General features: G+C 41.8%; 1 protein-coding gene across 1 annotated transcript in view; it reads right to left on the reverse strand.

Moving 5' to 3' along the window:
- Positions 1-12,827, reverse strand: part of HACD2 (3-hydroxyacyl-CoA dehydratase 2) — a 91,782-nt gene that overhangs the window by 61,852 nt on the left and 17,103 nt on the right. The window contains exon 3 of the mRNA XM_030858442.2: positions 8,881-8,899. Within this exon, the coding sequence (XP_030714302.1) occupies positions 8,881-8,899 (19 nt within the window). The remainder of the gene's footprint in view (positions 1-8,880; positions 8,900-12,827) is intronic.

Below are 12,827 nucleotides of genomic sequence, written 5' to 3' on the forward strand. Positions count from 1 at the left end.
AATGGGACCTAATTAAACTTAAAACCTTTTGCACAGCAAAGGAAACCACAAAACGAAAAGAGAACCTACTGAATGGGAGAAAATATTTGCAAATGATATGACTGATAGGGGTTAATCAAAATATATACACAGCTCATACAACTCAACATCAAAAAAACCAAACCAGCTGATTAAAAAATGGGTAGAAGAACTCAAGAGACATTTTTCCATAGAGGACATGCAAATGGCCAACAGACACATGAAAAGATGCTCAACACTGCTAATCATCAGGAAAATGCAAATCAAAACCACAATGAGATATCACCTCAAATCTGTCAGATGGCTATCATCAAAAAGAACACAAATAACAAATGTTGGCAAGGATGCGGAGAAAAGGGCAGCCTTGCACATTGTTGGTGGGAATGTAAATTGGTGCAGCCACTGTGAAAAACGGAAGAGGTTTCTCAAAAAACTAACAGACCTACCATATGATCCAGCAATTCCACTTCTGGGTATATATCCAAAAACCCCCCAAAACACTAATTTGAAAAGATACGTGCACCCCAATGTTCATAGCACCATTATTTATAACTGCCAAGATATTGAAGCAACCTAAGTGTCCCTTGACAGATGAATGGGTAAAGATATGGTATACATATACAATGGAATACTACTCAGCCATAAAAAAGAATGAAATCTTGCCATTTGCAGCATCATGTATGGACCTGAAGGGCACTATGTTAAGTGAAATAAGTCAGACAGAGAAAGACAAATACTGTATGATATCACTTATATGTGGAATCCAAAAAATGCAATAAACTAATGAATTTAACAAAAAAGAAACAGACTCACAGATATAGAGAACAAACTATCGGTTACCAGTGGGGAGAGAGAAACAGGGAGGAGCAGGATCAGGGTTGGGGATTAAGAGGTACAAACTATTGATACCATGTATAAAATAAATAAGCTATATGGATATATTGTATAGCACAGGGAATATAGCCAATATTTTATAATAACTATAAATGGAGATAACCTTTAAATTGTGAATCACTATATTGTACACCTGTAACATACAATTTTGTACATCAACTATACTTCAATAAAAAATGCACTGAGAGGGAAAATATACTAAATCTATCAATACTATACTTGAAACAAGTTTCCTAATACTCATACATAGGTATATTTAAACATCTAGCGCATCCTCCTTTTCTATTATTGCCCAGATAACTGACCATCTCTGAAGCTACTTCATAGTTAGTTTCATGGAATTTCAGATCATCCAGCTGAAAGGAATGTTAGAGATTATCTATTATCTAGTCAAACTCCTACTTCTTCAGATGTGAAAACTAATGCCCAGAGGGAGGATGCCTGACTTGCTACACAGATAGTAGTGTTTCCAATGGGGTTGGTCTGCCTTAGCTTGGTTCCTGATGGACTGGAAAACAAGATAATATTACCTTACCGAGAAGATATTTTAAAATATCTCAGTAACAGGCTTCCATTCAAACCAAACCCCTAGCTGTTCCTGCAAGAATGGCAAAGGGTAAAATTCCCTGATCTAGGCTCTATTCATGGCTTTCCCTTTTCCAACTGGGCACAGAAACCCTCAGGGATTATGTTTTGCCCACTAATAATCAATGGAAGAGCTGCTACAGCTTACTGAGTGCTTGCCAGGTGCCAGGCAGTGTGCGTGAGCTCTGGGTAAGCCCCTCACCTTCCCTGCTCAGGCACGTTGGGCTCCTGATGAGCATATGCCCTATTTGTCCCTTCCCTTCATCTCAGTACATTCAGTCACAGCCAGGAACAACTTACGGAGCTGGATGTTCCAGGCAAAGGGACATTTTATGTACAAAACCATGGAGTGTGAAAATGCAAAGTTTATTCAGAGAAAGTGGCTGAATCTTTGGGTATGAGGAGCAGAAGACGCAGGTGCTAAAACTATCTTTCTTTCCTCTTCTCTCTCTGTCTAGAGGGGAGGAGGCAAAATGTGATCAGGAGGCAACAGAATAATCAAAGCGCCAAAGTAGAGGGAGACTAAGCTAGACTGGTCTGAAGGGCTTGGCTGATTTGGGAAAGATTATGAACATGGTCTTGGTAGAGTTCTGGTGTCAGGATGCTGGGAAATGACTGTACTCAATAAATGACAAAGACAGAATAGCAAGGAGTTGACCAGGCCTCTAACCTCCCCACTGCACCCAGACAGCCCACTGCACCCAGACAGCCCTCTAGGCAGCAGACACAGGCCGGCCTGCTGGGAAAGGTTAAGTCCATTTCCCCACCTCAAAGGGCATCTCCTTCCCCTGTCAGTACTACCACTAAACATGCCCCCAGGCAGAAAGCAATTTCTGAATCTAAATCTGCACCATTTTGTATTCTGTAAGCCAGGAAAACTGGCTTGGGGAAATGGGTCCCAGGGTTGAACACACTAAGAACAGGGTGGAAGAGAGCCAGCAAGGTCCATGTGACCCTGTGTCAGTTCCCACTAACAAAAGGGGACATAGATCTCAGGATCAGAAATTTGTACTTTGGGAATATGGCTATTTTTATACTGTTTGTACTTTTGATACTCATTCCCTTTTTGTTCTTTCTCACTTTTGGTAAAGTTCATTTAAAAAATGTCAACTAAGCTAAGAGGCACCAAAGAAGGCAGTTTTGTTTCTGTGCCCAGCCATACCCATGAGGGCTGGGCGCAGGGGTGAAAGCAGAATTCCAGGTGAGCAAATCTGGGGGAATAACTCCTTTCCTCCACAATGCTTTCCTTCCAGAGTTCTCTTCTGCTGCAACACGGAAGGTTCTGGGTCTGGCTTTAGTAATATGTGAGGGCATGTCCTTCACAATATTGCACTGTAAATGAGTAATAAAAGCTTGAACCTCTGGGGGGCCGGGGAGGGGGGGCGGATGGGAGGAGGCGTTGCAGTTTGGAGAGGATTTAGTTCATTCTCACTGGTGGGAGGGATAAGATTTCTGGTAGGAGACTGGGTCTTCTGGTGCTTGTCTCTCCGGCAGCTGCCCCTTTCCTCCCTGGCACCATTTGTTACTTAATAAAATCAGTCCGAAGCAATATGCTACCTATTAATATTAGGGTGATTACAAATTTCTTAAAATTAATTGTTAAGAAATAATTAAGTAAAAGGTATCATCAGTTTACGAGAGGAGTGCAAGCTGGAATGTACAGCAAATATTTGAAACCACAAATCTAGGATACCTACGTGAAAGGGCTTCTGTCCTTGTCTGTTGATGATATCAGAGTGCTAATACTCAACTTCAGACATAATACCCTCTGGGCTATGACTGAGATCCTGTTCTACAGTTTTCAATCAAGAGAACTTCCAAAGTTATTTATATTGACAGTAATTTCCAACACAAAGGTTCACCAAACACACAATGTTACATCTTATTAAGAGTATCATCAGGGGCTTCCCTGGTGGCGCAGTGGTTGAGAGTCCACCTGCCGATGCAGGGGACACGGGTTTGAGCCCTGGTCCAGGAAGATCCTACATGCCGCGGAGCGGCTGGGCCCGTGAGCCATGGCCGCTGAGCCTGCGCATCCGGAGCCTGTGCTCTGCAACGGGAGAGGCCACAACAGTGAGAAGCTCGCGTACCGCAAAAAAAAAAAAAAAAAAAAAAAAAAAGAGTATCATCAGTTCTAGTCTCTCTACCTCTAATTTCTATCCCAACAAAGTGGGGTAACCATACTCTGGAGTTAGCTGAGAACCACCCATATCCAATATGCCTCTTCCACAATCTAATCTTGAGCACAACACAGAAAAACAGGTAATACTTCTTTCAGTACAAACTGTACCATGTGGTTAAAGAAAACCACAACTCTTCTTTGCAGTCTTGTAAAAGACATGTCTCAACTGGGTTTTTAAATTCTCATTTCCAAAAGGAAAAACACTGTGTAAATAAAAGCATTATGAATTTTGGTCTGAGGGCTGCGACCACAGTGTTTAAGAAATCTTATCCCAGAAAAAGACAAATACTGTTTGATCTCACTTGTATGTGAAATCTAGGAAACAAAAACAAAAAACAAAACTCATAGATACAGAGAACAGACTGGTGGTTGCCAAAAGCAAGGGGTGGAGGTGCGGGGAACGGGTGAGGGTTGTCAAAGGTACAAACTTCTAGTTATAACATAAACAAGTCCTGGGGATGTAATGCAGAGCATGGCGACTACAGTTAATAATATTGGATTGCATATTTAAAGTTGCTAAGAGAGTAGACCTTAAATGTCCTTATCACAAGAAAAAAAATTATAACTATATGAGGTGATGGACATTAAACTTATTTTGGTGATCATTTAACAATATATACATATACCAAAGCCTTATGTTGTACACCTGAAACTAAAACAATGCTATATGTCAATTATACCTTAATTAAAAAAAATATGTCCCCAACATGTGCTCAAAAGGGCTATCACTTGTCCCCTTTCCCTCCCTGCAAAAGAAATCTTGTTCCTGCATTATCAGTGGAGAGCAAACAACCCACTTTAAAGAAGTTGGGACATGGAAACCCATTTGGAAGGACAGAGGCCTGACTTTCTTACAGAAATGAATCCCTCACGTGGAATTTTAGTTTACTATTTCTGGAGGCTATTTTTGCCAAGTTGCATTGTCACAACCATGGACAAGAAGCAACTCCAACCCATACTAAGAACAGGTGGCCCTGAAGCACTCACTTACACAGAAATTACAATTTAGGAAAAATAAGAATATGGAAGAGTTACACTTATATAAATCTAAATATGGAACATTACATTAGGGACAGAATAAAACTTTTAACATTCTATGACATTATTATTGTTAATAATAAGAACTATCATTTTATTGGGCAATTTTCAACATTGCTATATCTTAGACATTAAGCTAAGTGTTTCTCATGTGTGTCCTCTCGTGTTTTCACAACAACCCTAGAGGTAGGTATTATTATCCTCCTTTTATTGAGGAAGAAATGAAGGCACACAAAAGTTGAGTTACATCCTGAAAGTAACAGCTAGTAACCAACCCAGGTCTGACTGAGGTCTAGACTTCTCATCAACAATATGTAAACTAAAGACATCTCAAGGCATTAAAACAAGTTTCTAAAAGAACAAGCTATCACAGTGAAAAGTTTCAGAAAGCAACAGGAAAATAAACCATCATTCCAAAAGTAAACTTAAGTCGTATGAGTAAAAAAATAAAGGGTTGCCTTTAGGCTAATGTTAGAAACAGCCTATTTATTAGTATTCTTACTGATTTTTTTAAGAAACTGAAAACATTTTGAAACAAGTTTCAGAAAATTTCACCAGAATTTAGTAAGATTATGATCAAAAGTTCACTGAGCTCCCACTAGGAGCCATGAACTGTTAGGTGCTGGGATACAGAAATCAATAGGAGACAGTTCTCATTCTTGGAAAAATTCAGTGATCTTGGTGGGAGATATAGGTATAGTGACAGACCATAATACATTGTGGAAAGTGTGATAACAGAGTGAGTTGCAGGGTATTACAGAAAAGTGAGGAATGGTATGTAATCTAGCCAGAGGGTGGTAGGAGAGTTTACTGGGGGAAGCTGCCAGCTGCAGGGGATGGGCTACCACTCCGGCAGAGCACAAAGCCTGGGCACAGACCAGAGGCAGGAAGTAGTGCAGTAGTATGGGGGGCCGGGGGGACACAAGAAGGTCAGGGTTGCTGAAGCACAGAGTGGGAGGCAGGGAATGGACATAGGTAAGGCTAGGGAGGTGGGCAGGGTCCAAATCATGAAGATGTTTAAACCAGCGAAGGGTTTTAAGCATGGAAGTGACATGCTCAGAATCATCCTTTAACTCAATCCCTCGAGGACTGTAAGCATGGATTTGGAGGCACACAGCCACAGGTTCAACTTCTAGCTCTAGGGCTTATTAGCTAAGTGAACTTTGGCAAGATATAAAACCTTCTAAGCCTCAGTTCTGTCAACCGTAAAATGAGAAGTAAGTAGATTATGAATGTAAAGCACTGAAACATAGTAAATGCTCTTATTATAATGATTGCTCTTATTATTACTAATATTAATATTATAAACCTACAAGTTCAGGGAGTGTGATATGGGAGTCCAGATGAGACATACTCAGACCCTGAACAGGGCTGGAAAAAACAGGACAATCTGAGAACTATTTAGGAAACAGAATTGAGAAAACCTGATGACCACCTGGCTATGGGAGTATGGGGAAAGGAGAGGAGACATCATGGATGAGCACTAGGTCTAGAATGGGTGACTGAATGGATCGTGGTTGGAAGCTGGTGGAGCACCTGACAAGAAGAAGGAGGCTGCTGAGGAGAAGGAGGTGGACATCTAGGAGTGGACATCCAGGAGCTCATGGGGTGAGTCTGGAGCCTGGGGTGCGGGTGTGGCTTGGAGTTAAAGAACTGAGGGTCTTAAGTACCTCAACCCATGAGAAGGGAAGAGATCACCCAGAGGGCCTGTTCAGGCAGAAGAGCAGTGTGCTGGGCCAGATATTGGGAACACCCACAATTAAGGGGCAAGGGGAGAAAGAAAAGCCCCCAAAGAAAGAAAAGAACCACAGAGGACCAGAAAAGCCAGGAGGGCTCAGTATGATGTAAAATAAAAGAACAGGATGTCACAGAGGGGGTCATCAGTGGTACCCAATGTAGTTGAGAAGTTCAGTACATTCCAAACATTAAATTCCTCAGAATTTAACAGAAACTCGTGCTGATTTTAGACCAGAGGGCAATTTTAGTAGGACAAGGGGTACAGAAGCACAACTGCTGGGTTAAGGTATAAATGGGAGCGTGGAAGTGGAAAGAGTATACCAGAAATCTGGTAAAAGGGATGAAGAGGACTTATGTAGTAATGAGGGAGGAAGGCAGGGTCAAAGGTTAGGTTAAAAATTATTTTTAGGATGGAGCATTCTGAGCATTTTGTGAGCTGAGAAGGAAAAGGCAGATGACAAAGGGTGATGATGCAAGAGAGAGAATCACTGATGGAACAAGGTTCTTGAGAAAATAAGAAGGAATTTTAAAGTCCTGTGTGTCAGGCACCAAACCAAGACCTAGGGACACCTGTCCACAAACCATCAGAGGGGAGTGTGACATAGATGCTACTCCTCGGAGTGCATCCTGCCAGAGGCGCTCAGAGGGGCGCCCATCTGAGTGTGGCTTTCCTGAGCCTGAGCCTGTGCCTGTTCACCTCTCTGCTCCCACCACCCACCAGTGTCTGGCCCCACCTGGTAGGCATTCAATCATGTTCTTGGTATGAATGAATAAATATACTTGTCAGAAACTTTATTTCCAGGGGTAGAAATTTTATAGAGGCATGAGAATATATTCTAAGACAGATAAAAGGAATTTGTGTATTAAAATACAAGGCAATATTAATTAAAATAATAATACACATGCTTGGAAAACATGCATCTAATAAGAGCTTTGTACGGAGGCAGCTAAAGGTTAAGAGAGGGGGGAGACTGGGGGCACAGGGTTCAGTCATATGGAGAAGGCCTGAACTGGTTCCAGAACTCTCTCTGGCTGAACATATCCCCCAATCTACAAATTTAAGCACTTAAGAAGGGACAACTTTTTCACCTCAAAACTCTAGATAAAGGACTAAAAAGGAAATGTATGTAAGATTATTCACTAGCTGAAACCCGTTCACCGTAAAATAAAGTCAGTCAGGTGGGCTCTGGCTCAGACTGGCCAGGTCCCAAGTGAGGCTGTGCCATTTACTGGCTATGGGACCAGGTCCCTTGACCTTCTCTGGGAAAGCAGACCACATGACAAATGAGTCTCCAAGCTCCTTGCAAATCTCTTGCTTAAAGGTGCTAAAGCAGTTTCCTAACCTTCTGAATCACGTTCCTCTGAGAATCTATGAAAGCTATGAATTCTACCCACCTTCCCAAGCAAACACAGACACATCCATACAAAATTTTGCAAATCATTTGAGAAATCTCTGATTGTAGACCTCCTCCTAGTGAGAAAATAGCCGAGGTGCAATTCTTTATAAGGAAGATGTTTGTCTTCCTTAAAAGTAATAGAGCCCAGGTATCATAGTGATCCCTTTAAGGCCCATGGTAGAGAGTTTGCTGTGTGTCCACCTGAACCGTAAGTCCCCTCATCTCTGAATTCCCCAGTGCCCCGAATATAGTAAGTACCCACTTAATTTATCCATTATGTTGATCAGGGCCATAATGGTTTGAATGCATAGTTCTGGAGTTTTCAGACTTTTGGTGCTTCTCAGTGAGTAGCAACTTCAAATCCTCCGTTGGAGAGACAAGTCCACATGCACAGCAACCGCTATGGGTTTACTCCACAGGGTCTATCAACTTTCCAAAATTGATTTCTGCTTAGAGGAGTCTAGTCGCCCCAGACTAGAAGCTATGCCTTAGTTCCAGAGCAGAATTTGATGACCCTCCGCATTCCCCAAAGAGGAATCACATTGTATCTGCTTTTAGCAGAAATCTCTCACATTGATATAACCCTTTGTACTTGTACATTCCAATCCCTCTCACATACATTAAATATTCATCTGAGAGGTAGGCAATAAATGCAGTACTCCATTTTAAAAAATAAGGAAAGAGAGTATAACATTTAAGTAATCAGAGAGGGCTTTCAACAGAGCCCAGCACTCCAAGTCACATTTTTATAAATATGCCAGGTGTTTCTCTATTTACCCTTGTACTGAGAAGGCAGGAGAGGCCTCTTTAAATTGACAAACAGCCATGGCATTTAATAAAGTGTTCAGTGATAACATCTAAATAGTACCCATGATTTTAGAAACCAAAAGCCTAAGCAATTTTATATGTAATGATTAAATAGGTTAGTTTTTCAATGTTCAGTAAGAATCTAATCAACCTATCATTCATGACTTAAAAAAAGAAAGCAGAATCCACTCTACATAAGTTGGGGGGCAATTCCATACTCACCTACTGCACAATGTAAAATCTAGAGAGAAAAAGGGGGGAAAAGAGAATTAGTAAAGATCAATAATATTATAGTTTTATTTCATACAAACTAGCCTTTCAGAAGAATAGAGCAGTGTCTGCCAGCAATACTGAATTCGAAAAATGAACATTCAATTTTTAAACTTGGCTACAGACTATTTAACAAAATGTAAATTCTAGTTCAGTTTTTTGTTTATTCATTTTTAGTTTGTGTATCTATGGAAGATTTCCTAAGGAATAAATCTTACCCAGTAGTTTAGCAAATGTCAAGGACCTCTTCTATAATACATCAAATGGTAAGAGCAGCCAGTGTACAACAACTCCCATGTCCCATTTGTACAGAACAGAACTATCACAGACTATGGAACACAAGATCAGAAGAGCCTTTTCCTACCCGGCAGGTCCTTCAATGCAGACATTTATTCTACAAAGCTCTACCCTTGGACCCCATCTTATCTCATTCTGTGATCTCATTATAGGGGTATTCCCAGTCTAATCTCTAACCCCAGATTTCTTTGAACTCCAGGCCCACATTCCTTTGGACATCTCCATCTAGGTGTACCAGCAGCAACTCAAAGATGGCATGTGGGCTTCCCTGGTGGCGCAGTGGTTGAGAGTCCGCCTGCCGATGCAGGGGACACGGGTTCGTGCCCCGGTCCGGGAAGATCCCACATGCCGCGGAGCGGCTGGGCCCGTGAGCCATGGCCGCTGAGCCTGCACGTCCAGAGCCTGTGCTCCGCAACAGGAGAGGCCACAACAGTGAGAGGCCCGCGTACCACACACAAAAAACAAACAAACAAACAAAAAAACAAAAAAAAAAGATGGCATGCTTCAGCAGGAAGCTCACCCCTCCTTTCCTTCATACCTACCATGCCTCTTGATCACCAACCCCCCCCACTCTCAGATTCAACTGCTCTTTCCTTTCCTTCACTCCCAAGTCAAACAGGTTTCCAAGTCCTGCCAATGCTTTTGGCATGTATTCCCCAGTTTTTTATTTCCAGCGCATGGGTGAGACTGCTATCTCCTCTCCATCTCAATGGCCATCTAACCAGCCAATTAGGTTCTTCCAAATCCCCTTCCAATTCATCCTGTATCTGGCACTGCTTTAACCTGGGTGGTGGTAGTAAAAAAGTAATTTGAAGCCATCTACAAGGTTGATTTAATGACCAAAGCTTTTCTGGATGATAAGACCTAACAACCATTGCAGTGCATTTTGGAATACATTTCTCAAGCCGTCATTGTGTTGTCTGAAACTAACAATAACCCTGGCAGATGGGCAGGACAGATATCTCTACTTGCAGATGAGAAAACGAAGGCTTAGAAACACTGCTCAGCTTCACCAAGGTAGTAAGTGATGTAGCGGATCAAGAACCTAGATTTTATTCCTACTATACTGCTTTTTGTATCATTTCACTGTACATTAGTTATACCTGAAAAAGCTATAACTTGACAAGACTTAGCTCTATCTAAAAAATGCCTAGCGACTTCCCTGGTGGCTCAGTGGTTAACAATCTGCCTGCCGGGCTTCCCTGGTGGCACAGTGGTTGAGAGTCCACCTGCTGATGCAGGGGACACGGGTTCGTGACCCGATCCGGGAAGATCCCACGTGCCGCGGAGCGGCTAGGCCCGTGAGCCATGGCCGCTGAGCCTGCGTGTCTGGAGCCTGTGCAGTGAGAGGCCCATGTACCGCAAAAAAAAAAAAAAAAAAGGAATCTGCCTGCCAACGCAGGGGACATGAGTGCCAGCCCTGGTCTGGGAAGATCCCACATGTCACGGAGCAACTAAGCCCGTGCGCCACAACTACTGAGCCTACACTCTAGAGCCCGTGTGCCACAACTACTGAGCCCATGTGCCACAACTACTGAAGCCTGTGCACCTAGAGCCTGTGCTCCACAACAAGAGAAGCCACCACAGTGAGAAGACCGCACACCGCAATGAAGAGAAAAGCCCACATGCAGCAATGAGGACCCAATGCAGCCAAAAATAAATTAAAAATTAAAAAAAAATTAATTAAAAAAAAAAGAATCCGCCTGCTAATGCAGGGGACACAGGTTCGATCCCTGATCCAGAAAGATCCCACATGCTGCAGAGCAACGAAGCCCATGTGCCATAACTACTGAGCCTGTGCTCTAGAGCCTGCGAGCCACAACTACTGAGCCTGCGTGCCACAACTACTGAAGCCCGTGTGCCTAGAGCCTGTGCTCCGCAACAAGAGAAGCCACTGCAGTGAGAAGCCCGCTCAATGCAATTAGAGAAAGCCTGTGTGCAGCAACAAAGACCCAACGCAACCAAAAATAAACAAAAAACAAACCAAAAAAAACCATGCCTAATAAGACTCTGTGCTCAAGTCTATGATTTCACTAAGTTTTTTCTGAAGGGAGGAGGATGGGGGTGGCTTGGATTAAAAAAAAATCAAGCTGCACAAATATGTCGATAACTGATAAAAGAATTACCAGACTGCAAATCTTATATTTTTCAAAAGAAAACACTGCTAAGAATCTCAAATGTGTGAATATTACAAGATAAGCCAAACCTCCTGCTGCAAAGTTGAGGAAAACTAAGATACGTGCTGACTGAAATGAAATGGAATGAAAGATGAGTGATGAGCATCCTTTGAGACAAGACAGATGATAGTGCCTAGATAGAAAACCTATTCTATTCATGTATGTGGCAAGACATCCAGGCTGCTGATTTACAATAGGACACTGCAGGAAAGGATGGATAACCTTAAGGCCTATCATGTCTTCTTTGTGTGACAGAACAAATCTTAGTCCTATGAGACCCAATCTCCCCTTTTTAATCACATATTTTATAATGCCTCCTTTACTAAATATAAAATTCATAGATGATACAACTTACCTGCACAAAAATTAAAACAAATAAAGTGTCCTAACCAATATGTAAAGAAGAAATAAAAAGATAGTAGTTTATTTAAAAAAATATGTATTTCCACAGATAAATGCTTGGGGACACAATGACATAATGAAGCAGTCAGATATATGTATCAACTTATGATGAATAAGTTTGGATTTAAAAATAAGAATACAAGAAAGCACTTTGGATAAGAAAAGGAAAATAAAAGAACAGAGGTACAGACCAACCCTAAAATAAAAACAGTATTAAGATAATAACGGACATAGGGGAGTAATCTTAACTGAAGTTAAAACAACACGGCAAGTAAATAACAAAGTAGAGAAAATGAGGAAGTACAACATTATCACAAATGAAGCTAGGTCTTATTTATTTGTAAGTGTGGTGTCAAAATAATCCCCTAGATTATGTCATGGGATAGGGTAGGAAGAAAGTATCACAGAAAACATCCTTCTGCTTTGAAATCCCACTGGGACATACAATCTGTGCCTGGTCTGTAAAAAGAACTTGGAAACAATATTCTCTGAATGGTGTGACAAGGAAAAGAAGATGGATTAGACAAAAAAACAGTAATGCAAGATGTGATAAAGTAGTTGTTTAACTGTGGATAGTTTTAGGAAAAAACTGAACTGTAGTGATTCAAAAAAAGGCAGTATAAAATATTATTAAAATATATTAAAGAAATCGAGGGGGCTTCCCTGGTGGGGCAGTGGTTAAGAATCTGCCTACCAATGCAGGGGACACAGGTGCCAGCTCTGGTCCGGGAAGATCCCACATGTCGCGGAGCAATTAAGCCCGTGTGCCACAACTACCGAGCGTACGCTCTAGGGCCTGTGAACCACAACTACTGAAGCCTGTGCGCCTAGAGCCTGTGCTCCACAACAAGAGAAGCCACCACAATGAGAAGCCCATGCACCACAACAAAGAGAAAAGCCCACACGCAGCAATGAAGACCCAGTGCAGCCAAAAATAAATTAAAAATTTTTAAAAATTTAATTAAAAAATAAATCTGCCTGCCAATGCAGGGGACACGGGTTCGATCCCTGGTCCAGGAAGAT

This window comes from Globicephala melas, chromosome 4 (genome assembly GCF_963455315.2).
Source record: "Globicephala melas chromosome 4, mGloMel1.2, whole genome shotgun sequence".
Classification (NCBI taxonomy): Eukaryota; Metazoa; Chordata; class Mammalia; order Artiodactyla; family Delphinidae; genus Globicephala; species Globicephala melas.